This window comes from Pteronotus mesoamericanus, unplaced genomic scaffold, assembly GCF_021234165.1.
Source record: "Pteronotus mesoamericanus isolate MK-2021 breed Mesoamerican mustached bat unplaced genomic scaffold, CSHL_Meso_final contig_347, whole genome shotgun sequence".
In the NCBI taxonomy this organism is placed as follows: domain Eukaryota; kingdom Metazoa; phylum Chordata; class Mammalia; order Chiroptera; family Mormoopidae; genus Pteronotus; species Pteronotus mesoamericanus.
In genome coordinates, this window is record NW_026555137.1 from 16128133 (window position 1) to 16155301 (window position 27169).

Sequence of the window (27169 nt, forward strand, 5' to 3'; positions counted from 1 at the left end):
GAGGGACGCGGGGAAGCGGTCTCTGAAATCTGGAAGAGCGCCTGATCCTCCAACTGTAGTACTTTTCTACTAAAAAAATAGGAGCCTCAAGTCTTGTTTGGTAGAACTGGCCACACTTCTAATGAAATAAAGTAAAAATAAAAAACATGTATTCTTCCATGTAAACTGACAGTCAAAATTTTACAATAAAAAAGGAAGTCCTCAAGGTATTCCTTAATTTTTGAGTGAAAAATGTGAGATCTCTAATGCAACCACTAAATTTTTCATAATATGTTAGTATACACTACAACGAGGTCACAAAGCCATTTGGTGACATGAGTGCGTGCCCCAAACGGTATCTTCGATTCATGCATGAGAACTTACTTATCTCTCTGAAGGGCTTTGCAGAGAATTTCCAGTTTCAGATCGTTTATATTTACATCTTCCTCCTTCACATCAGAACAACAACAACAAAAGACCCGCATTAACTCTTTTTAAAAAAAAAAAACATGTTTATTTTTGAGTTATGTCAACTCCTAATTCTGCATAATTACTGCTTTACTTTAATTCCTACTTTTAAAAAATTTCCCTTAACATCATTAACATTAGGAAGAAGAGTAAGCCAATTAATAACTTGTGAATTAGTTTCTGATTATCCTTTGATAACCAGGTTTTATCAGAAATCTTGAGAGGGTTAAGATATTAAACAAGGGAATGTAAAAGCCAAAATACTGTTTTGTTTTCGTTTTAAAAAACTTGTATTTTTTCTCTTTTTTCGCAATTAAATGTATTGGGGTGACCTTGGTTAACATTACGTAGGTTTCAAATCTCCATTTCTATGACACACAACGCGCACAATGCACGTGGGCCAGTCACCCACGTCAAGTCTTCCCTCGCGGTGTGTCTGACCATGTCTCCCGCCCCTCTGGTCATCGCCACACTGTTGCCTGTGTCTACGAGTTTTTGTTGGCCTTGTTTGTTCATATGTTGCTTTCAGTCTTGTATCTCTCATGTGAGTAAAATCATAGAGTTCTTGATTTTTTATTTCGCTTAGCACAATAGTCTGTTTCCATCCATGTTGTTCCAAATGGCTGTTTTTAAAATCTACCAAATGACTTTCAATTACAAGACCAACTACTTATCCTATAGAATTTTCATTGTAATCCTTTTTCCCCAAAGGCTGAGAAACAGCTTCCCCTAGGGTGAATACTACCAAGAATAAATTGATAAAGCGACACAAACTGAGGAACTAACAGTGACTTATTAATAATTAAAAAATACCTCAGGACTTTGAAAAGCAGCATTTTTTATCTGGGCACGGAAACAAGACATCTGGGGGTGTGTGAGACCTATCAGGAACTGGAATCTGACAGCTTTGCTGTACACAATCCAAGAGTTAGGGGGAGCAGAACCGGCCAGTCTTCCCCACTTTTCCATGACTGGCCGAAGAGGTATTTTTTTCGCACTTTATGTACTCAGTTCCACAGAGAACCCTATAGAAGTCCAATACCTGCCCGTGATCATCGCAAGTGAATTTACTTACCTCGTCAATATACTCCAGCAAGTCCAGAGCTTTCTTGAAATCGTATTCATTAGCTCTTCTGTTTTCTTCACAGATATATAGCTACGGGAAGTTAAAGTAAGGATGAGAGCCAGCTGAAGTAAAGACATAAGCGAGACTTGAGAAATTTATGGTTTTAAAAGAAGTCACTGTCTTTCAAGTAAGTTATTGGTATTTTACGGTAAAGAACAGGGTCAACTTGCAAATTATACTCCATCTACCTCACAGTAAACTACCTTTTAAAACATGCATATAGTCAATCAGTAATTAATTTGAAAAACTTGGTGTATATATACATATACATATCCTTTTAAAATGTCAGTAAATCTTATAATTAGGTTCAAGGTAGTCTACACCTTTCAGCTTCTTTAAAGCATACTCCTTGCAATTAATTACTGTCCTTGCACTTTTAAAGCAATGCCTTTGAAATGCTTCCCTTTCAAATAGTTTTTAAAATTGAGGTCTATGATATAGCATGCAGTTGGCCTACAGTTTACTTACAAAAGATAAAAAAACACACAACAATACGTTACCAACAGTTATCCCTTCTTGGTTAGAGCACAGCTGCCTATATACTAATTTCTGTATTTACGAATTTCCTGTGATTTTATAATCAGAAAAATACTGCCTTATTAAAAATATTACTCTGAATTTTTCCTATCTTTTTATAACTATAATAAATTTCATTTAAAAATATTGTATATAATCCTTTAACAGTAAATACTCAAACCATTTCAGGAAAAAAAAAAAGCTATTTACTTTTCATTGTCTTACAACACTTAAAAAATAACACTTTATTTCATTGTTTCTGAACATCTTTTTTTCCCCAAATGAGAACATCTCTGAACCTGGAATGTGGTATTAAAATTGATGGTGTATTTAAGTAAAATTGGCACTAATTTTTCCTTCTTACTAATTCATAAAATAGTTAAATCATACAAACAACAGCATCTTAGATTTTAAATTAAATATACTATACCAGGAGAGGCTGCTGTGAGCTCCATTATAAGAAATCTGTTACTAACAATAGCTAAAGTATACATGTTTTTGAATTGTTTTCTTTCTTTTTAGTATAATTAGAGCAAACTCAAGGTAATCCTATGACATCATTCTTTTATTTGAAATGCTTTCTTGAAAGGAAGAAGAGAGGAGTAGCGTTGAAGGTGCAAGTGTACATAACAACAAAACTCGTATCTAGGCTGTGGCCCACAGTCTAGCAATGCCCTTGGGAATGAGCGGGTAACATCAGAGGAAAAGGGTGAAGGTGGCAGTTACAGGCTATCAAGTCCAGACCCTTAAAGCATCTTTCTTATAGAAGAGTCTGATGTGGCTCCCAGGACACATATTTGTCCCATACTGAAAAAGCAACACACGAGCACCTTTTCCGGGTGGACCGGATAAGCACCTTGGGGAGTAAGAGGCGGATTCGCGGGGCAGGGCGGAGGCTGGTACACTGCGCTCTGCTCGCCCGCACCCTGCTCCCATGCAGCTTCTAACAGCTTATGCCAGGGAGGTCACCAGGAACAGGAGAGATGACTGCTCTCAGAAACTATACTGCATGGCCCAAGAAACCCTGAGGCTGTTTCCAGACTGAGAGATGGCGCAAGGATTCGGAAAGCACGTACGTCGATGAGCTGCGGCGCGCTCAGCACTGGCATCGCACTGAGGCTCAGCTGCTTCTCCGTGAGTAGCTGCTCCGGCAGGGTCTCCTGGTGCAGCAGAAAGCGCTCCTGCTCAGCCATTTCTAGAATTCAAAATGGGAGGGGGTGGGAGGGGAGTAGATTTTATTTTTGCTCTGTCATAAAGGTCTGAATTTAAGAAGAAAAAGGAGTATCTCTAAAGATAGTCTCATCACTATTCAACGATCTTAGAGTTTCAATCCTGCTTATTCTTGATGCCTGATTACATTAAAACATAGTCATGGTTTGATCCAAGTCATATGAAGTAGCAGCAACCAGAACAAGTGAAAAGGGGAGAGAAGAGGTAAGGAAACACCCTGCTGCTTCAAGAAGGGAGAGAGCACAGGCCCCTAATCTCAGCCCCATTTTACGGGAACTCGTGAAGTGCTCCTTCCCAGCAGTTTCCAGGCTCATTTCGTTCACTGAGGGAAACGATCTGTCTACAGCCATACCACCCTGAACACGCCCGATCTTGTCTGATCTCAGAAGCTAAGCAGGGTCGGGCCTGGTTAGTACTTGGATGGGAGGAAAGCGATCTATTTAAAAGCCACCATGCCTATGTTCCAGGAAAAATAAAACCTGGGTGATTATGTGCCAAACCTCTTACGCAGCAACGGTTTTCCCTAGAGGACAAGGTGGCAGGGCCTTGTGCGTGCCATAAACTACCCCAGCTGCAGTCCCAGAGCCTGGCTTTGCCCATGAGAACGTGCTGGGTGTAGGGGAAGGGCTGAGGGCTGCTATGCAGCCTCCAAGCGGAGTGACCAGAGCACACGTAGGCTCGTTCAAATACTGGCATTGTTCCACCAGATCCCACATATTATAAGGAATTACACAAAACATTTTTATGCAATTTCCATACCTAGAGAAACAGATTGGGAGAATACACAAAACAGTAACAGAAAATTTATAAAGTTCTATGAGGAATGATCTATAAAACCACAAAGAAGTTATTTTAAAAAACCTACTGCTATGATTAGACACGTTGTGATAACAGTCTGTAGGAAATTACTCAAACCTGAAAATACTTCTATTGTGTTAAGAATGAAAGCTAAGAAGTCATGAAATGCAAAACAATAACCAGAATTCCAATGATTATCAGAGGAAAAAAATGAGAGATAAAGGCTTGTGTTCAAATATTTTGATTAACATCGTCTCCTTCTGGTGGCCAGACTAGCCTGTGGCTGCCCCTTTCAGACGACCAGCTGGCTTTGCAGAATACATCCACACTCCCCCACGACAGGCTAGCTAGTGCTTAAAAATAAAAGGCTGAAGGAAGATTCTCCCAAACAGTGAAAAATAATTTTAATAATAAAAGTTCAACGCCACTCATGATTTATTAAGACTTTTTTCAAGGAATACGCTATGTCTCTGATCCTTACAACTATGCATTTTTATAGATGAGGAAACGGAGGCTCAGAGGGTAGAACAGCTACCCAAGGTCACAAAACTAGTAAGTTGGGGAAAATATTTGAAACCAGATCTACCCGATTTCTGTCCAGATTCTTTTGACCACACCCACTCTTCAGAGGAAAAAAATGACAGCAGTGTAATTTGAATCGATGCCAACAGACGGACTCTGTGGCTAAGCCTTACTACCAAATACCTGTATTTGCATATACTCCACCCCTGAGCAGAGCTGATCTTCCCCCTGCCAATTTTTACTTTGAGAAGTTTCAAACCTACAGAAAAATGTCAAGAATACAATGTGTGCTATACACCTAGAGTTACCTGCTGTTAACTTTTCCCCCAAAATGCTTGTCATAGTTGTTTTGGTTGTTTAGGGGCTGGTTCAGGAGCCAATAAAAAAATCCCTCACTGCATTTGGTTGTCACGGCTCTCAGGCTCCTCTGACCTCAGACAGCTTCCTGTCTTTTCCCTGTTGTCTTTCCTGTTGCTGACTGGGCTGACTATATCGTAAAATGCCATCCAATCGAGATGTATCTAACTGTTCCCTTGAGATCAGGTTCAGGCTGCACACTGCTGGCGAGAACGCACACAGGCGGCGGTACATGCTGCCGCTGCCGAGTTACAGCGCCCCGGCGAGTGTAACGTGAGTCTCTCTCACTGTGCGTCTGTCAGATCTGTGCAATGAGATGCTGAAACACGAGGATACCCTCTTCCCCTTGCCCCTCAACTCGCTGGCTCTAGCGTCTCAGATGACCAAGTATTCACCACGGTTGTAAAAAGGTGACTTTCCAAGTCAACCATTCTTTCTACACCCATTAGTTAGCATTCTTTGTTGGTTAAGAAGCATTTCACTGCTCCCTCCCCTTCTGGGTATCGCTGCGGATTTGTGGATTTTTCTTTTTTAAACTGAAATAAAATCCTTTACCACCATCCTTTTTGGTGTTTGAATTATTCCCGAACTTGGCCAGGCCTGTGGGAGTTCCTGTGTTGTTTAATATCTCTACATTAACCTCAGGCCCAACAAGACTTCCCAAGACCATTTCTTCGATAAGCCCTCATTTCCTTTGACTGAGAAGTGGCAGTTAGAAACCAAACTACGGGACTAGGTACACTCACTCCGGGGATGCCACGGCTGTGAAGTCTTTTCAGTGGACAGAGCCCATCATATTTTAAACAACTGTGATTCCACCTTATATCTCCAATTCGAATGCAAAAATACAGTATTCACCTCTCCATCTTTGTATCTCCCTTCTCCTTGGTTCTCAAAAATAATATATTTGACCCTTTTCTTAATCTACAACATACACAAAATAGTTTCACAATTAGGATGTCAGGAAGTCTTGAACTCCAAACCACGTACTACAGAAGGACCACTACCTATAACAGACCCTGGAGTAAAGGTCAAGGTTTCTTTGCCGTTCTTCTCTTCCTTAGGATGAGTTACCATGGGTATCATCAGAGTACTTTGTTGAAATCATTTAAATTTATTCTTTAGGACTTTTCTCTAAAGAGACAATCCCAAGGGTATACCTGGACAGTTACTAAGGACACTGAATGGGAAGCACTCCTCTTAAAGGAAAGATGGGTCTTCTTTCTAATGGGTCCCATTAAGTGACAGAGAAACATACTGTAATAGTTTGTTGACAGCAGGACTGATTTGTATGACTTCTTGTTTAGATTCTTTTTTACCTTCAATTTTTTCTTGCAGTATATCTTCTGAAAAATCTGAAGCTAATGCAGCCAGTTTACTCAAGCCGAGAAGGGTTTTTTTCTTTGCAAAGTAACGAGTTTCCATATTTGCCAAACCCAGAAGTGTTGTGTGAGCCTACAATACACAACATAGAAAAACTGGGATAAGATCCTGGTTACTAATGCAAATTGAAATAGACATTAAGTGCAACTCAAACTTTCTTACCCCTTAAACTACAGCAATGAAAGAGTGTCAATATTAGCAAAACGTAAAACTGATGAATACCATATACATGGAAAAGCAATTTCACAATAAAATATCAACCACTCATATAATTATTGAGAAGAGAGACGTACAACACCTTTGCTTTATAACAACTGTATATTCCCTTCAACATCCTGTCAAGAACTTTAAAATTAATTTATGTACTGTCTGTACTGATAATTTGACTATTTTTATTATAAGAAAACACTCATCAACAAAGAAAAGGTTGTGTTAGTTGTTAATCAAATCATTGTGCTTTATTTTACTGTCATAGAAATCAAATCACAATGGACTACGTTTTTTAAGTGAGTTATTAGAGGTAATGGCAACACTATCATAAATCAAAAATATTCAAATTATGTGAGCAAATAAGAGATACACATTTAAAATAATTTATTAGTATTTTAATTACTAAAAACTAAATTAAAACTGAAAAATTACCTAAATCGGTCCCACATAACTGACTCCTTACCTTTTCTAAGTCCTGGCTGTTAATCTCATGTAACCAGCTGAGGTGCTCGTGAGCCTGCAAAAAATCTGCCAGCTGTCCATGCTGAGCGATGGGCTGAGATAACAATTTGCCTCTCTTCCCTTTCTCCAGGTACCAACGGAAGAGAAAGTCTGAAAAATTCTATAAACAACACAGCCAAGAATCCAGTATTATTTAGTAATATAGTTCTTAAAAATACATTTCTGATAATAAAATATTAAATTTCTTCCAAAGGTCTCAGACTCCAGAATAGAAATCTTGTTTCTAACACTAATTTCCTGTATTGCAGGATCCTCAAAAATCCCCTCATTGAATCGCCTCATTTGACGAATGAGGACATTCGGATTCAGAAAGGGCTTGCTCAAAGCCACGCAGAATCTAGATGTACACTGTCCAATGTGGTAGCCACAGTCACATGCAGCTGTTTAAACCTAACCAAAATTTAAAAATTTAGTAGCTCAGTCTCACTAGCCACATTCCAGGTGCTTGATGGCCACATGGGGCTAGAAGACCCCTTTTGGACAGCACAGGTAAGCAACATTTGCACTACCGTAGAAAGTTCCAGGGGCCGGAGCCGAGCCCATCATTCCAGGAATAAAAGGTTTCCAGGGGTAGACTTCTGTGTGTATGGCCACACGGGCTGGCACAGTAATAAGCCAGGCCCTGGGGAGGCCCCAGGAGACCAGCCCGTCCTCCCTGTGGGCGGCTGCTGGAGGCCGGAGTGGCGGGGGCAACACGCTGGAAGGGAAGACAGAACTGTCCTGCAGACTCACGGCCGCTGCGAGCGATTCCCCTGCGGGGGGGATTCTGCAGCGGAGCCCAGGCCCACAGGCCAGGCCCACAGGCTTGGCCCACAGGCTGGCCCCCCAGGAAAAACAGCATCGGTTTCCATCTTTATAGGTCTTTTATACACAGTAGCCAAAATACAATTAAGAAATCACAAGATATAAGTAGAAAAATATGACTACTAACCAGGCAACAGAAGCAGACCTAAGCACGATCATATCTGTAGTACAAAAGGACTTTAAAATAACTACTAAGGAAAATAAAATTATGCCAAAATGGATGGAAAATGTCAACAGGATACCAGAATCCATAAAAAGAATAAAAATGATGGGCACGACATCATTTCATTTAGTGCTACTATGAAACACTAGTTAAGTCAAGTCCAACAACTGGGGAGTAATCAAATGAGGTAAGTTATATCCATTCCATGCAATTCTAAAACTGTTTAAAAATGTTGTTGTGGAAAAAGAAACTATTGTGGAATATTTCAAGTTATGGACAAACATCTGTGATGTATTAAGTAAACTAGAGAGTTGACAAAACATGTTTGTCTATAATCATGTAGAGTAAGAAGCCTAGAATATAAACCAAATGTTTAAAGGAGTTCTCTCCGGATGCTGGAATTTATAAGTGAGTTTTTAAATCTTCATTTTGTTTTTAGGGGTTTTCTGAGCTTTATATAATTTCACTTTTCTAGTTAGGGAAAAAATCAGTTTTTACATAAAAATCAAGTGATTGAATAAACTGGCTTTAAAGAGAAACTTAAACACGCCTATAGAGTGTCAGAATGGGAACTTTTAAAAAAACAGGAAGCATGATTTCAAACAAGGTAAAACAGCAATCTTAGGTGTAGGTAAATCTGGGTTTTCTAAACATATCATCCTATGTTCTTGCAGTTTTCTATTCAAAATTTTAAAATTCTACCAATATTCATATACCAAAGTAAATACTCTTTCAGTAGTATTTATATATAAAGAACAGTCTACCAACTTACAAAGAAACATGATACATAAATTAGTATCTAAGTTAATCACAAAAGAACGGCATCATCTTCCAAGAACCCCACGTAAGGTTTGAAATGGCACAGGCTTAATTCACACAGGAGCTATTGCCGACACCCTGGCGTTTGTCACCTGATCAGCAAACTGGGTCATGTAGCGCTGGAGCCTGGTCTGGTTGTCAGTCAGCTCGCACATTTGTACCAGGATATCAAAGTCACAGTATTTTTCTGCTAATGAAGCAGCCCATGAGTACTGGCCCAGCGTGACTGTGGAAGTGATACCAGATGGAAAAAAACCTTATTAGTAAAAATTTAAAACATAATTTAAAAATATACTTGCAATTTTACCTTTATTTAGATTATATACTAAATATAACTAATGGAATAGAAACCTTTCCGGTTACTGGCATTTGGTTTCAGAATCCGTGTAACATCATTAAACATGCACATTCAGTCCCTTGCTCCATCACTGACTACCTCAGATGCTATCCCCTTCCTTCATGTCCTGGCGCAAGGCACTCCCCGTAATCCCGATGAAAGCGAGGTTGCATAGGTGAACACACAAAACTGTACATATCTGCTTCAAATTCTTGGTGCGGTCGGATTAACAATATTACACCGAATACACTGCATTAATGACTTGGCTCCCTCACCTGTTCTGCAAATTCAGACTCACAGCCCGAGCTAAACACCATGCACTTACGAAGTGGAGATAAGAGCTCTGATCTTTTCTGCGCATATTCAGTTTCCAGATTGTTGTATCTTCCTTGATCATTGGACCTGTCCAGGGACTTCAGCTGACAAGTATAGCCGTCCAGGAAGCAATCGACCAGCGAGACCAGCTGCTCTGTCAGGATGTTTCGGAGTTTGCTGTCTGCTTGAGGGTAAACCATCTTCAGGATGATCTCGTGCTGGCGTGTAATTGCCGTTCGGATGCCAGCGGGACCGCTCGTTGCTGTGAAACCACACAAATGTCGCGGTAGGTAAGGGCCGTGAAATGGCGAGGGGGGAGACCAGCTGCCCAAAACTCTATCGGCTCACCCCGCTGGAAACATACATCGCAGCGGGGTTCCGTGGGCACCCCCTGTCCCGCTCCAGCCCCCTCGTCTCCATGTGAGCCTGCACTCCCCCTAAATTCCTTTCGTGCTACTCCACTTACTTTAAAGTACAGTCAGTACCTCCAGGGCCAGGACCTGCTTCTACGAATAACTATATGCATTAAGACTTCGTAGATGGATAGTAAGTACTGGTTCACTAAGTGAATCAGAGAGACCTATAAATTATTCCAAGGGAATAAAGCAATTGTCACAAGAATTGCTTCTTTTGGAGATGGACTTAAAAGTTATTTTTCATTTCACATACAAACCTGCACCAGGGAGATAATACAACTTCCAAAAATGATGGCTCATTAGAATATATTCTGAATAACTGCTAATAAATCAGCATATTTGGGCTCAGTGTTCGCGACCTCACCTGTCCACGGAATATACTCAGGTTCTTTTTCTAGCGGTTCTTCTCTTCTATACAAGGAGTTTCTGTGCTGTCGATAATGACTAGCGGCTTGCAGCATGTCCTGGAAAACAATGAAATATGTTACCATATGCAGAAGCGATGAATCCCAGTATTTCCGAAGGTAGTGAGAAACATCATTCTACTCACATGAAAAAACACTCAACATAGGTCTGCAGGAGAACTTTTTGGTTCTTTTTACATTTGAAATTTGTTTAACTCCATAATCTAACCTCAGCTTTGGAAAACTGTAGTAACCAAAGTAAAAAAAAATAAACCAAAACCCTTTATTGTGAGGTACATTAGCTAAAATTAAATGGAACATTTTAATCAATAATGTAAGTAGTGAGCTTCTGAGTAATTAAAAAAAGACACTTACTTAGACAATTACATTAACACATTTACAATAATGTGTGTGTGTGTGTGTGTGTGTGTGTGTGTGTGTGTGTGTCCTTCTCCAAAGAAACGGTTTATTCTACCAAATACTACTCAGGATTATAGAAACTTTTAACAAGCACAAGGCAAATATTCAACATTGTTATTAACTGATTGATAAAATGCTTAATTTTTCTAATTTTTTGGAATGAACGAATGGTTAAACTCATAAATTATTAGTGATACAGAGGAGTATAGAAACCATATTCTCTTTTATTCACACTCTGGACTTTGACTTGCTAAAATCACCGCATTTTGGTACCTTGAGAATGGTGTTCACATTGATCACCACTTCCGCCCATTCAACTGATTCCAAAGACGTATCCTTTAAGACTTGCTCCTCATGCTCCAGTAAACACTCACAGATTGTGTCTACCTGGGACACCTGAGGGAGTAGAGAGACGTCAACCACATATAACAAGGATGGTGACAGGCTATTATAACTACCTAGAATCTACTCAATGGGCTCGTCTCATTAACTCATACATACCCTCAGCTCGTAAGTCAGAAAATAAAACCCCAGATAATGGTGAAAATAAATTTAAAAACCAAGAAAAGTTCGAATCTCCTAACTTCTAAAAGGTAGAGCGCCCAAATGACTAATCCTTATGAAAAAGTGAATTCTGGACTGTTACCAGGTCATTTTTGTATTTAAATACCAAATACAGTCGGGCCTTCATACCTGCAGGCTCTGCATCTGTGGAATCCAAAATATTAAAAAAAAAAAGAAAAAAAAAAAAAAAAAAAAAGGCTGCGTTGGCCCGGATGTGTACTGCGCATGTAGGCCCGCCATGGCTGCATCTGCGCTGAGCATGCGCAGACTTTGTTTTTTCCTGTCATTACTCCCTAAACAATACAGTGTAACTATTTACATAGCACTAGGTATTATAAGTAATTATATTATTATTATAAGTCATCAAGAGATGATTTAAAGTGTACAGGGGAGGTGCACAGGTTATAAGCAAACACTGACATTTAAATAAGGAACTTCAGTATCTGAGAATTTGGGTATCAGTGGGGAGGTTTCTGGAACCAATCCCCTGCAGATACCAACAGACAACTATAACTGAAATATTTGTTTACTATAGCTATTGGTGCTCAATACCACCTTTAAGTAGTACTAGGTTACAAATAAAGTTACAATGTAAGACACCAAACTAATGAATTAAACTAATAAATTTAAATGACCCCAACTAATACACTTGCTAATTTCGTTTGAAGAATTCCTCTTCTTCAGACATAACAGAAATGCTTTTAGAATAGCAGTAGCTGTTTAGAAAATAACTAATTAAAAACATAACTTCTAACTGTTCTCTTTTTGTCATTAATTAGCACATGAAGGTAACGGTGCACTGAAACACCTGTTTCCAGTTTCGGTTCACAGCTAAGCTCTTCCCCCTTTACTTATTAACTGGATATTTACTTAGTATTTGGAGTTTACATAGCGTTGGGCACTCAAGAGATAAGGACAAACAGAAATCAGATTCGCTATCCTCAGAAGCTTACAAACTAGTTGTGGCCAAAGCAAAATCATTCTGTCTGGCAATCCTGTCTTTCCTTTTGTGTTTCTGATGTCAGGACAGAGCATCCTAAGGACCCTGGCCAGAAACCTTTGGCACATTTAATCTGTAAGCTTAAATGTAAGAATTTCTTAGACTATTCATGTAAGAACGGTAACAAAAGCATGTATGAAACAACAGGTAGACAATAACGTGAAAGCGGATAAAACGCCCACTTACTAACCACCCTGATCCTGCAAGGTGTGTGTTCAATCGTCTCAAACGCCACTCATGTGCTGCTCCATAAGGCCTGCCGCTCCTTCTAGAGCCAGACTGGCAGCGAGGCGGAGCGCGCACCCCCAGCAGGCTCCCTATTATTTCACCTCCCATCCGGGCTGCCAGGACCCCCCCCACAATGAGCCCACCAATCAGAGGCCGGTGTGGGTAGCCTGCTCTTGTCCTAAAGTGCTAATGCCTGTTGGTAATGTAATTTGCCACTTCCAAGTGAATGGACAAGAAAAAACTATTTATACATCTGTTTTCATTCTGTTCATGCACATCCTCTTTCCAGTTCTCTTTTTTACTGTAGTTCTGTCACAGTAAAGGTTCTGACAGTGGAAGAACCTTTAGAACTACTCCCAAAGGGAGCTCAAGACCAGTCGCCATCATGAGAAATTAAGATCGATGGTGATATGATATAAACGGTCTTCAATGTTACCACTTCCACAGGGAGTACTCTTTTAAGGCACCACGTTTTTAGTTTTATTCTACCATATCCCTAAGGTACTGCTCATGAATTATGTATCCAAATAAAAATTTCTCACCCTGGCTTGTATGGCTCAGTAGATTGAGCGTCAGCCTGCGAACCAAAGGGTCGCAGGTTCGATTCCCAGTCAAGGCACATGTCTAGGTTGCAGGCCAGGTCCCCAGCAGGGGACGTGTCAAGGGCAACCACACATTGCTGTTTCTCTTCTTCTTCTTTCTCCCTCCCTTCCCCTCTTTCTAAAAATAAATAAAATCTTTTTAAAAAAATAAAAAATTTCTTGCCCTTTCCTTTTTTCCCCAGTTAACTAGAAAACAGATATAATTCGAATTAACTAGAATGCTTTCTACTTTGATCCTAATACGAAAAAGGATCCAGGCTCTTGCTCAAATCTTTAAAACAGTTTGTCATTTATAATTTTAAAAAAACTTTTATTTTACCATGAAAAATTATTTATGATAAGACAGTTTGGTTAGATAATAAAATTTGAGGTGAATTTTTTTTCTTTCATTCAGATTTTGGGCATAGTTCTTAATTTAAAAACAAAACAAAACACAAGTGCTTTGCCTTACATGCCCTAGAAAAACAACTAACTCAAAGGTCTGAAGACAAGACACTTATCAAACTGAATACATTTATGGTATGAACAGAAAACCTGAACATAGTTCATTGTCTTAAATTATTTTCAGATTTTAGTACATCAAATATTAGGAAAGAGACATCTTGGCATAGTCTGTTACATACTGGCTTATAGCTAGACTGTAGGAGGAATAAAATAAAATTAGAGGAACCAAAAAGAGTTACAAGTTCCCCAAATGCGGAGAACAACTCCACATTTCACAAAACCGGGGGAAGCACTGGCACTGCTTCTGAAATCAGTGCCACCAAGGGACAAGGGGGCCGTCCTAGGTAAGGACTGCAGAGGCGACCTCTGGCACGCCCAACACAGCTGCTCAGCACAGGCTCAGAACAAGCTCTGTCGCCTCAGCTACAACAACCGGACTCTTTATTGTCAAAACCTTTCGAGGGAGAGCGTCAGTTCACCAGGCCGGGAGGCATCACCCAGGTCCAAGAGCTGGGCACTGCAATGTCCAGCTGCCACCGGCTGGCTAGCATCTTAACCTTCTCCCTCTGAAGTTTGCAGGTTTTTCTTTTTCTCTGAAAATAAATCTGATCTTAAACGTGAGGTGTGCAACAGGACCCTAGCAGGCAGCTGAGGCAGGAGAGGTTAGTGCAGGGACTGTTTAAAAAGGCGAGGGCGGGATTAAGGAGACCGGCAGGGGGCGGCGCAGCACACAGGGCTGGCTAGCAACAGCGGAGCCACTCCGGAGCCCAGGCTGAAGGGGGCACCGGGAGGGAGCAGTTACTGGAAATGCAGGGAGGGCAGCCACACAGGAGCCCTGGTCTCCGAGAGGGCAGAGCAGACTGCGGAGGAAGCAGGTGGGGACGGAAGCTGGGGGAGTAGCCACTCGGACCCGCGACAGTGCCTCACTTTCGGCAAACCGGACAGGAAACCAGAGGCCAGGGAGTCTGCGGGCAAAGATGCCCTGCTGGGGCAGGGTGGGTCAGGAGACAAAGGAAAGCATCCAGCACAGGGCAGGGGGACTCCTTAGTCCACGCCGCAAGCATTAGGAAAGCGGTGAGGGGGTGATACTTTGAGTGATAGCGAGATCTTCCGCCTTCAAGCTTTTCCCTGCCTGGGGCACCATCAGAGTGTAAACGGCCCAGCCAGCCGTAGGAGGCCACATTAAGGGAAGCAAGAGGACCCGTCTTACCTCTCTAAAAAAGATGTCTGCAGGGGTCAGGCTGGATGGGATGTCACAGTCCCTTTTGTTCAAAGCAATCAATATCGCCGTGTTCACGAGGTCAGACAGCCGTGAGTGATGGTTCTTGAGAACAACCGCAGCCGACAGCTTCTCCGCATGCTCACAGAGCAACAGCCGGGTTGCCATGGGCATGCCTCGCACTGGAAAAGTGCGCAGACGTCCAAATAAGCCCACCTTGTGAGGAGACAAACACACACGTGTTCTGGGAGAACACTGACAGTAACAAAATAACGCAGCCCCATTTCCACCGGAAGCACGTGGGGCACAGGGTCACCAGCCCAGCTCTCCCCCGCACAGCAGCTCCGGCGGCCTCTCCTTTCGGCTACTTCTAACCCCCGCACACACGCCCCCTTGCATGATTCAGCCAGGACCGCTAGCGCCTGTAAGGAACACAGACTTTCCGGTTCTGAGACTAGGGTTACTCCAGAGTCTCTGCTGGCTGTCGCCGTCTCTACCTATCTTGTTTCTCAAGTTACAGTTTATGGTTATCAAGATGGTAACATCACTTTTTTTCCCATCTGCATCCATTAACTCCCCTAGACTTGAGGCCTTTGTGGACCATTAACTTAGCAGCCTCCGTATTCCACAACTGAGTTCCAGACTGGAGAGCGAGCAGGGGGTGCGGGTGGGAGAGTCTTTAATCCTTTCATCTCCCACCACTGATTTACTTGATGCCCATTTCTGGTACGTTGCTAGGTTCTAAAAGTTTCTCTACTTGATAAAGCATTAACCTGAACTATGAAGAGCCGACAGACATAAGTAATGAAAACTCTTTCACACTTTAAGTATCATCCATTTCATTAACATGTGACCTGATTTTTTAATACACTGAATTTATTTTAAATACAGAAAAGTACACAGAAAACAAAAATAATCCAACCCCCCCCCCGCCTCCAGAGAAACCTACTGACGTGAGTAATCCGTGTGCGATTAGAACATTTAACGGCACAGGGAGGTAGGAGCCGGCTGTCCCCAGCCCAGTCTTCTCCCTGTCATGGCTGAGGTTAAGTTTCCTCCACAACTCAACATGCTTTTATGGTATTTGTATATCAGAAGTTATCTTTTTAAAACACAAGAGGAGTCATACTAGATACGTAGCTGTTCCTTATGCTGACAGCATTGTATCCTATCACGTCTCGATCCTCATTATCTTTAACGGCCATGGAACAGGCACCGAGTCCACCTGCAATCCCCCACGGAGCCCGCCCGGTGGCGATCCTGGAGCCCGCGTGCTCGCGGGTTCCTGATTTGAACGCACCCCCGGCTCCCTCAGTTACCGCAGGCGTAGTTTTAAGTGGGGGCCCCAGCTGCCGCTGCGCCTGCCTCCTCGTCCCAGCCCTGCCAGGGGAGGAGGGCCCCCGGGTCCCGTCCCTCCAGCCACGTGACGAGCCGAGGACCGCGGGCACTCCCTGCCCGGCCGCAGCAGACTCCGTGTGAGGGCCAGGCTGCCCTGAGCAGCGGGCGGCTACAGGCGCGACAGCGTCCTGAGGCACCGACAGGACCTTCCAGCCCTTTGGAGGGAAGCCACAGCCCTACTGCTGGTGAGTTTGACTTGATGAGAAGGAGAGGCTTTTATTTCCTGATTGTTAATGTAAATTCCTCAGTGAAATAAGATCTAAATATTCGAAGTAATACAAAGGCATAGCCTAAATGGGATTTTCGGACCGTCACCTTGCAGTGAGCACCACCGCCAACAGCCGTGCGGCCCCCCGGGGCCCCTGAAGCCCCGGGGGGCCGGGCGAGGGCTCACACCTGCGGCTCTCACCTCCGCCCCGCGAGCATCCGCGGTGCGGCAGCGCCGGGCATGAACCCCCGCCTCCCAGAACGCACATCTTTCTGGGGACTTGGCCACTCCTCCCATTAAGAGGCAGAATCCATTTCTCAATCCCTTTCATCTGGGCTGGGCTTATGACTTGCTTCGACCAATGTCACTTTGGTCAAAGTGACGTTATGCGACATTTGAGGTGAGACACTGGGCTACAGTTTCTAAGGGCACATGCGTTGGTGCTGCCCCGAGACCACAGGAAGCAGCCCAGCCTAGAGGGCGAAGAGAGGCTACATGGAGCAGCCCCAGCTGCCAGTCAGGCGACAAGCTTGGGACCTTCTGGCTCAGCCCGCCCTACGTCCAGCTCAAGGAGTGGCCTCCAGGGAAACCAGCAGCAGGACCACCCAGGCCATAGAACTGATTGTTTGAATCCACCTGCACTCAGGTTATGTATTGATAGTTATGTATTGATAGTTAATGTTAACCGCTAATGGTGAATACTGATACATTTTACTAATTAAATATTTACATCAGGAGAAAAAAAATTTTCCTAATTAATCTGAAACCCACCTAAAACACTACAAAAGAGGAGACTCAGTGAACGAACGGAGTTCTCCTCCCAAGACAACGAGAGCAGAAGGAGCCACCCCGCGCGTCGCAGCTGCAGCGGAATGCGGGGTTAGGGACAAGGAAGGCGTTTCTGAAACTACCTAAGCTGCACTATCCAACGAGGTAGCCACTGTCCACCACAGTGGAGATTTAAATTTAATTAAAAATAAATTCTAAAAAAGCGAGCTCCTCGGCGGCAGCCACGCGGGAGCTGTGAGCCGCCGCACCGACCAGCGCAGGCGCAGGCCATCCTCCTCACTCAGGAGGCTCCACTGGGCCGCGATGACTGGAGTCTCTTTAGCACAAAGGCATCCCTGATTTTGGAAAAAATAAGCAAAAATGGGGTTAAATTCATTCATTTGGACAGATGCCGGGGAGCTACTACTGAAATGGCAAAAATGAGTGATTTTGTGTAATGATTCCATCTCACAGCAAATACATTTTCTAATTTTAGTTTAGGCTCACTATAAATGGGACTATCTCTTTAAAAAAAAAACAAAACAGCTTTAAATGAGAAATTGATTCTATTGGCACTCAAAATAAAAAATCCATAGATAAAAATCTTGTTTTTATCACCTTATTACTCTTCACTGTCTTCCTAATACTACAAAATAAACTCATGAAAACCTCAGTTTTACACATAAAAGCACACAGGAAATCTGAATGAAAGGCAGGCCAGCATAGGATGCTACAAGGAAAGCTAAAACAAGCCTTCAGCTGAAATACACTATTTTTTTGCTTTTTATCTTATTTTCAATGCAGCTTTCATACTTGCAGTAACAGGCCTCCGTGGATCCCTGGACTTATTTACTTTTAAATCAGAAAAGGGATGTAGAACGCCAGTCCCGCCCCGCCCCACGGGGCCCCTCTCCCACCGCCCGGTAGGAGCTGATGGAGGGGCCGCAGAGCGCGGGCCGCGGCCCTGCCGACAGTGGCCGGGAGGCTTACTTGGTGGATAAAGTCCATGAGGAAAGAGTGGGCCTTCATCTTGTCTTCTAGCTGGTGGAGAATGATCAGTGATGTGTTGCTGAACCCAGGTGCTTCTGTTGAAACACAATAGCAACACTTAGCACACAGGCTTTGTAATGATTACTATGATTAAAATAAGAAGTTGAGAAAAGTCTACACAAGATGAGAACACCAACCTTTTTTCTTTTTCAATTCAAGATATTTTTAAAAAAAGATTTTATTTATTTATTTTTAAAGAGAAGGGAAGGGGAGGGAAGAGAGGGAGAAAAACATTGATGTGTGAGAGAAACATAAATTGGTTGCCTCTCGCACACCTCGAACTGGGGACCTGGCCTGCAACCCAGGCATGTGCCCTGACTGGGAATCCAACCACTGACCTTTCAGTTCGCAGGCTGGCATTCAATCCACTGAACCACACCAGCCAGGGCGAAAACACCAACCTTTCAATACAATTATTTATAACATTACCCAAGAGTATTAAAAAAATTAAGAGGAAATTTTGGGAGTTTGATACAGAAAATGTTATTACTCATTTAATTGCTTACTTTATATCATTCTAAACTTGCCAGTTCAAAAAAAAAAAAAAAAAAGTCAAAGAAAGAAGGTAAACACTGACGTTTTCTTCCTTAACTTCTAATGAGGCTCAGCGAGCCTGCAGAGTAGATTGGGAAAAGAAATGGATGTCTGAGACAGTCCCCTGGTTCCCGGAAGCCCCAGAGCGCCCAGGAGCTGCGGGGGAAGGGCCCGAGGGACCATCCCCGGGGCAGGCTGGACAGCATCTGGCAGGAACACGCGATGTGTCCACTCGACATGCTGGGATTTGCTCACTTCAGCCTTTACGGAAATGTACAATTTCTATTAGCCAAATACAGTGCTTATGCCAAAACTATCACTTAATTCAGGGCTAGTCAGTGCCAAATGCTACCCATGACATCAACTGCCTTTCAGAAATAAAAGGTAGAGGCCGCTAAGTAGGGCTAATTAACAATTGTCTTTGCCTAGAACAAGGTGATTTGCCCCAACGTCTCTGCACTTTCTGTTCTATCATGTAGGTCTGTTCAGAGCCCTTCTCAAAGTCTATAAAAGTTGTAACCTCTTTAAAAATATTGAATTAACATTAAATTGTTTCAGAAACTACAAGAAAATAGGCTTTGAGACACTTTAACTAAAGAACCAGAATGTTCCTCTCAAAACAGATCATTCCGCGCTATTAAGGTGCGGCCGTTCGTACCCTCAGGGACGGATTCGGCCCACCGTGGGTCGGAGGCCGGGTAGTCGTCCACCAGGTCCATGCTGATCTGGGCAACGGCCCTGTCTAGCTCACCATCAGAGTCCAGATCCGCGTGGGAGGAGAACAGCTCATCAACCATCATCTGAGCATGGCCTAAATCTTTTCTGAAATAAAATTGGAAAAGGAAAGTGTTAAAGGAGGCAGAACATTTTCAATACTCACCATGAAAAAGCTAATTGAGAAACTCAAGTCCCGAATTTTAGCCTGAAGTTACTTACTTTTAATAACATTATTTAAAAGGGACACCTCTTATGCATTCATTAATGCAACAAATATAGGCTGAATGCTTAGAACATGCCAGGCACTGGGGACAGAAGGACAAACACGACATTAAAACCAGTCCAAGACTTCACAAAGTGCATAGTGCGTGGGGAATTAGACGAGTAAGCAGCTGCCCCAGCACTACCGCTGGGGAAGGACAGGGGTGACACCCAAACTGCCGGAGGGGCAGGGGAGCCTCCTCCCCGAACGAGAGGTGGCCGCTAAGGAGGCGGCGTGGCCAGGCGGGGGGGAAGGTGGGGCGGGCACTCCGTGACACAGAGCACACGCACCAGGCCTGTGAGCGAGGTGCCTGCGCCTCGGGGAGCGTGAAGCCACTGAGGGGGGCGAGGTTATCCAGGGAGAACGGGAGGAAAGCTTCCCAGGCGGACCGCACTGAAGGCAGGGTGAGCCAGCGTAAAGAATTAAGACTCTTGTAAGTTGGTCAGAGAGGTCAGAGGAGAAGGTGAAAATGAATCCAAGAGGAGATGAAGCATGGCTCACAGGAAACCTTGAGATGAATCCCGAAGGGATGAATCACAAAAACCAGGGTACAGAAGGTCTCGTACACCGTGTTACAGGGTTTGACCTTTAAGACAGGGCAAGGCACTGAGAAGGAAATGTCACGGTAGGTTCTGTTTCTCCAAAAGATCATTGTAACTATGATATGGAGAGGGGATCAGATGAGAGATCAGAAAGGAAGGAGAAAAATCCAGGAAGAAAGTTATTGCCGAAATCTGGGCAACTGCAGGTGGCCTCCTGTAGTAGCAGCTGCAGGGAGAAGGGAGACAAGTAGGTTTGAGAGAAAGGTCCTTTGAGGTAACTCGGGCAACGGGCTCGATCTGACGGAAGAGGATGACTTCCATGTCCCTGCCCTGGACCAACGAATGGGTGTAACACTTGTCCCTGAGCTGGGGGTAGGAAAGAGAACAAGCGCTGGGGACGAGCAGAACAGTGTTGGATATGCTGAAGCGGAGCTGCCGCTGAAGTGTAAACATTCTCCCTCCGCACATATGGGCCCAGATCATGGCAGCAGGTCTGTGCTGCTTCCGCAAGTGAAGCCAAAGAGGAAGAGACCGTGCAGGGCAGAGAGAAAAGAATGGGAGACAACAGCAACTCGTCCACCAGACAAATCTGCAGGGAGTGTGGCTACGAACAGGAACAAGGAGAAGGGCTGGCAGCTCAGAGGGGGACACGGAGGCTGGTCTTTTAAAAACATGACCAATTAAATACGATTAATGGCTGATGAGGAAGAGCCAGCACAAGAAAGGTCAATGGTGTACAACCAAAGAAGAAACAACTGAGAGTACAGCCTTGAAGGGAAGCAGGAAACGGTGGCGTACTCAACGAAGACGAAGAGCACCTCTCCCCACTTTACAGGGAGGAGAAGAGGAAAAGGGTTTGGGTGCAGGTAGGTGTGTAGTGGTTAAGTACGGGGAGCTGTCCTCTGACGGCTTCTGTTATTTCTGAAGTAGGAGGCATCTGCTGAGGGTGGGAGAGGAGGCAGAGAGACGGCAAAGTAGAGATTAGAAAAGGGTTCAAACGGACTCTCAGTAGAACAGGGGACGGAGCCTGACTAGAGTAACAGAAGAACCGCTTAAACGTGTGAGAGGCTGACCTGGAGCTGGGAACCCAGCTGTGCTATAGGTTCTAGGGATACAAAGTTGACTATGGCAAGATCAATCATTCACTGTTTTAATCAACAGAGTAAGTTTCTGAAACTCTCCCAAACGGAAGATTTTTACGTTTATATTAAGTAAAATGAAAACCAGAATACAAAAATTAATTTCAAAGGAACCATGATATAATAAATAGTAGTATTACCTAAGCAAAAAACTAAACAGATAACGCGAGAGTGCTATATACCAATTCTGACCCCTAGGGAGCACTTGGCAACATGTGAAGATAATTTTGGTCGTCACAAGGTGGGGGAAAAGGAAGCATCAAGGGAAAAAAGGCCAGAGATGCTGCTAAACACTCTACAATTCACGGGACAGCCCCACAACAAAAAAATTATCTGTCCTCAAATGTCTGCAAGTGACAAGGCTGAGAAACCCTGCCTTAAGGTACCACAATTCTGTTTGTGAAGAGTCTAATTCTTAAAGACTAGGAGCTGACCCTACCCCAGAGATGCTTATTTATTAACCTCACAATATTTCAACCACTCTGGGCAGAATAAGTCCAAAGTACAGCTGTGCCAGCAGCCCAAAGACACGGTTCCTAAGGTTACTGGCCTCCCAGGACTTGAGGACAGGAATCCCTTTTCACACTTTATAATCTCCTGTAAAACGTGTAGAAATTATACTGGGTTGAACAGTGTTCCCTTCAAAATCCGTATCCACCCTGAACCCCATAATATGATCTTACTTGGAAATAGGTTTTCGCAGATATGATTAGCTATAATGAGGTTATACTGGATGAGGGCAGGCCTTAAATGCAATGACTGGTGTCATTGTTAGGACATGCGAAGACAGACACACAGGGAAGGCGCGTGAAAGTGAAGACAACTGGAATGATGCACCCACAAGCCAAGGAGAGCCAGCGACTGCCAGCAACCACCAGGAGCTGCGAGGGAAGCAAGCACAGGGTCTTCGCTCGAGCCTTCGGAGGGGGGATGACCCTGTGGGCACCTTGACTTCAGATCTCCGGTCTCCAGAACTACGGCAGAATAAATTTCCATTGTTTTAAGCCACTCAATTCGTAATTTCTTCTATCAGTCAGAGCAACCCAATGCAATGACTACGGTGACTTGATCCATTATCATTTACATTTGAGAAGCCACAAATCTGAATTATTAATTAAAGGAAAACTTTTGCAAGATTAAAATCATGGTATTTTAATCCAAATCTTGGCAGTAGGCTTCAACACCAAGCAACCGAACTACTCAAAATCAGAACCAAAAAACTTGTCTCATGGTGCCTTTTCCATAGAAACTAAGCTCGGTGGATCATTACAATGGCACAGAATTTTAAAACTGAAAAAGCACCGTAGAGTCTGTCATCCCTGCCGCAACAGTGAGCTGCTGTGCACCGGATACCGCTGAGAGCTGGGGGACATGGAGGTAGCAAACCCTGCGTATTTCCTCAAAACAAAGATCTGCTGGAGAAACCGATGATCCTTCATGCCCTCCAGGTGCCACCGCACCCAGCACTTCACAGAGGAAGAAAGGGCATTCCAGAAGTGTTAAGTAATCTGTCCAAAGTCTCACACGGCTAACTAATTAAGGGGCAGAGCCAGGGCTGGCCCACAATTTTCCTGAGTGTTTATGCAAATGTGAATTTACTACACCTTTTAAGGAAGGCACCAGAACACATGATATGCAGAATACGTGTCTAGGACTAACTGAAATCACTGAATTCATCTTTAAACCACAAGCAGAAGGTCAGCAAGTGAGGCAGGCTGAATGCAGCTATTCCCCTCCCTGTGTGCGCCCTTCCCGTGGGGCTCACCCCGTGACTTGCTCGGGCCATCAGGATCTAGCAGATGTGACCCAAGCGGGGAGCGGGGCGGGGGCGGCCGTGCACTTGCCACTTCGGAACCCTGCAATGGAAGAGGACTGCGGGAGACCGCAGACAGGGAGAAGCCGCAGGAAGCGGAGAGGGTTCACCAGTCCAGCCGCCAAAACGTGGGACAGCTGGCAGCTGACCAGACAGGACCAGGAAAGCAGCAACCTAAGCCCAGCCCCAAACAGCCAGACCACAGAATCCTGAGCTGTATGAAACACACCGCTAAGTTCTGTGGTGATTTTGTATATAGCAAAGCCCAGCTAACAGGCCAAGTCTAATTGCTTTATCACACCAATAAAACTTTGTATTTGCCTTCACACTGTACACAAAAGGTGCCTGCAAGCTGTCTTCTTGATCACCCTCTCAATGGGGTGTTGCTTTACATCAAGAGGAGAGGGCACGTCACACCCACGCTTTTCCCATGCCTCGCTGGGACCCTCCCCGCCACCGAGTGCAGGGTAACAGTGTGAGCAGGTGCCAAACTTCGAAACACACTTCCTCCTTCATGGCGCTGTTCTGCCAACTTGCCCCCAGTAGTTGGCAAGTAAAGGGCGTGTCAGTAAAATTTGTTGTCAGACTTTAGCCATAATTTAAAAAACATGTTATACCTGCAGTATTGCAGAAAAGCAGCTTTTAGCAATCTGGTTTTATCTTCCTGGGCCGTGGCCTCATTCTTCGTAGAGGTCTCAAACACCATACTCTGTAAAACAACAAGCTATAATTTAGAGGTGAAGGTATCAGAGCATTAATTCTTGGACTAAAAACTGGGCCCACCAGGGACGCCAGGGACACCAGCTGTTTACCCTGCTCTCTACACCAATGGTTTCTATGCCTAAAACACATCGCAGCAAGATGCCATGCACCAGATGGTCCAAGTCCTGTGGGAAAGGTATATGTAATAGAGTGAAATTATTTGGGGATTTCATCATAACCAACCTTTTTTTGTTTTCTGCTCTAATACAAGTCATCACAATGTATATTACTAAGCACAGTGGCTGATTTCAAGCTTAAACAGGATTTTAAAAATTTTAAAGAAACGGAATACTGCAAGATAGCTTCTGATAACAACAGTATCACAACATCCAGAGGATAAAGATTTTTAAAAAATCATTATTTTTGTTGAAACTGTGCCGAATCACTTTAATTTTTAATTACAGGAATAGTCAGTCTATATATTTCACATACTAGTAATGGAAATTACCCCGAACAATATTATATATAGTGTCCTGCAAAAGAATGATAAAAATCCAATAGATCAGGGATTTCAAGGTTTCAAGATGAGAGAAAAATAAAATTGACGGTTTTTACCCTAGCCTCCCCCCCAAACACCATCTCAAAGTAACCAGAAGAGAAACAAGCACAGCCACCCAAACGCCTGGGGTCCCACCCGCGACACAGGCAGCAGAAACCACGGGAAGAGCCAATGGCAGCAGAGGGGACACGACTGCGGTGCAGGGACAGGCCCTGAGGGGGTTTGGGCCCAGGGAAAAGGACAGTACAGGCTGCGTTTCCGAAATTAGTTGCTTCTGGCAAAGTGGACGACGGGGGTAAGAGATCTAAAAGAACAAATGTTTTCATCACAATTCTTTTAAAAACTGTCTCACTTTTTAAAACATTAGTGGGAAATAGTCTGGTAAAAATTTAAAAATCCTATAGAACCACATTACCTCATTGCTTGGTCCAGCAATTGAAGATGCTAAAGAATCTTCAAGGTCCTCTGCTAACACGGACACATTTTCCCTTGGTGTAACAGACACCACTCCGCTCTTTTTAGAAAAAAGGATAGGAATACCGCCACAGGAACCAGCTCCTAAAATACTATCCCCTAAAAGAAAGAAAAATACACAAGCAATTATACAGAACAAATGCTTTCTAACATCTACCTCCATCAGCAGAAAATCATCTTGATATATTAAGAACATTTTCTTTTCCTTTACAATATTATTCCTACTTTGACCTCAGTTCTTTAATCTCAGATCGAATGTCATGAACCTATTGCTATCTGAAGTAGAAGACTCTGTGTCCCTCAGCTTTAGGACAATAAACACTAGCCATCCCCTGGCCGTCTAGCTCGGCTAGTTGGAGTGTCATCCCAATACGCCAAGGTGGTGGGTTCAATCCCCAGTCAGGGCACAAACAAGAATCAGCCAAGGAATGCATAAGTAAGTGTAACAACAAGTCGATGTCTGTCTGTCTCCTTCCCTTCCTCTCTAAAATCAATTAAGGAAAAAAAAAAAAAACTAGCCTTGCAAGGAGAGCTGCAAGTATATTAAGGAAAAAAATAAAATTATTCATTCTGCAAAATTCAAAACAGCAGCTTTTGCAATCCGATGGGGCCCTCTTGCCTAACTCCTTGACCTCCCGAGTAAGCCCGCGGTGGGGGCAGGCGGAGACTAGGCTCGCTCAGTGCCTCACTTGGTGCGTCCTACCCACCCACAGGCAAGGCTCCCGTGCTGGGACTGGAAAGGCCAGGTTCCATCCGGTTGCCCCACCTGGATTCTGCCCTCTGCCCAACCTCTTTAGAGAAGTACACTGATTAAACCACCTGCTTGGCTTTTTTCCACTCTTGGACGGCTCTCCCCAAGCCTGACCTCCCAGCCCGCCCTCCCTCGCCTGAGTCCAAAACTCAAGATTCTTCTAATCCAGGGGTCTGGACACACTTACTTCGAGAATAACTCAGGCTGAGTCGCTCTTCCTAATGAGAAGTAAGCCATTACTTAGTGTGAGTCGTTTCCTCCGCGGCCTCTTCCCGAGAAGACGCTACTATTTCTTGCCCATACATACGACAGTTCGGACACTCGACCACCCTTTTGGTTTTTCGGTAGGATTGTGACTTAGGCTACTACAGGTGTGTGGTACTGAATGTCCCAGTAACACCTGGAGATGCGGTGCTTGGAGCAACACTTATGGAAAAGGAATCAAGACTACTAAGAAGGACTAGTGAGTTCACTAATCTTGCTTTCCAAAACTGCTGCCATACCTTGGGTGCTGAAGACAATTTTCTCCTGCGGCGGAGAGAACCTCCCGGTCCCTGTGGAGCACACGAAGATGGCACTTGCACTGTACAGACAGGCAGTCTGGTTCGGAAAGTCTGGGACCATCAACCGACACACAGCTGACTCTTCAGACTGAAAATTAGATTTAAAATTACATTTAATAAGAACTGAAACAAAAATGCTTGTTGGTACGATTTTAATACCCCCATTTTTGTACAACACCATCTCGTAACAATGATAAAATAATTCAATGATTATTGTCCTTATGAACACCTAAATGCTACCCAAGAAATGACTTACAAAATATGACAGAATAAGCCTGTAAGAAATAGCAATTAGAGAAATTCATTTGTTGAGCTACAAATGGTAAATTTTTAAAACATTCCATGGTGATGAGATTTTTAACTGGAGGCCTATTAAGAAATATGAGGAAGAAGATCAAAAGGACTAATTCATTGTATTATTTACATTAGATCGGTAAACACTTTGTAAATGATCCCTGATAAACATTCAGCTTCTTCACTGTCAAGGTATCAGGGACAAGAAAATTGAGTTAATTTCTTCACATATAAAATCAGAAGCAGAAATAGAAATAAGACCTAATTACAGTTGACCCTTGAACAACATGGGTTTGAACTGCATGGGTCCATTTATATGTGAATCTTTTCCCAATAAATATATTGGAAAATGTTTGGAGATGTCCCTACTGTGAAGCAACTGCAAGGATTACGCTAGGCTACTGTAAAGCAACCATACTGCTGCTGCTTCGTTCGCAATCCATGAATCGCTGTACCTGCCAATAAATATGTTTTTCTTGGTATTATCTTCATTTCTGATGTCTAATGTTAGTAACACATACAAAAACACCCAGTGTTTTGTATCATATA

At 43.4% G+C, this 27169-nt stretch overlaps 1 protein-coding gene across 1 annotated transcript in view; it reads right to left on the minus strand.

The window, feature by feature from the left end:
• The window catches only part of NUP133 (nucleoporin 133), a 43481-nt gene that overhangs the window by 2734 nt on the left and 13578 nt on the right, over window positions 1–27169 (minus strand). Inside the window, exons 10-24 of the mRNA XM_054576723.1 lie at window positions 26267–26414; window positions 24954–25111; window positions 23895–23986; window positions 19463–19626; window positions 18211–18305; window positions 14838–15062; window positions 11063–11185; window positions 10330–10429; window positions 9560–9811; window positions 8990–9123; window positions 7053–7211; window positions 6316–6451; window positions 3166–3284; window positions 1523–1603; window positions 364–428 (exon numbers count right to left, since the gene is read on the minus strand). Of these exons, the coding sequence (XP_054432698.1) occupies window positions 364–428; window positions 1523–1603; window positions 3166–3284; window positions 6316–6451; window positions 7053–7211; window positions 8990–9123; window positions 9560–9811; window positions 10330–10429; window positions 11063–11185; window positions 14838–15062; window positions 18211–18305; window positions 19463–19626; window positions 23895–23986; window positions 24954–25111; window positions 26267–26414 (2051 nt within the window). The remainder of the gene's footprint in view (window positions 1–363; window positions 429–1522; window positions 1604–3165; window positions 3285–6315; window positions 6452–7052; window positions 7212–8989; window positions 9124–9559; window positions 9812–10329; window positions 10430–11062; window positions 11186–14837; window positions 15063–18210; window positions 18306–19462; window positions 19627–23894; window positions 23987–24953; window positions 25112–26266; window positions 26415–27169) is intronic.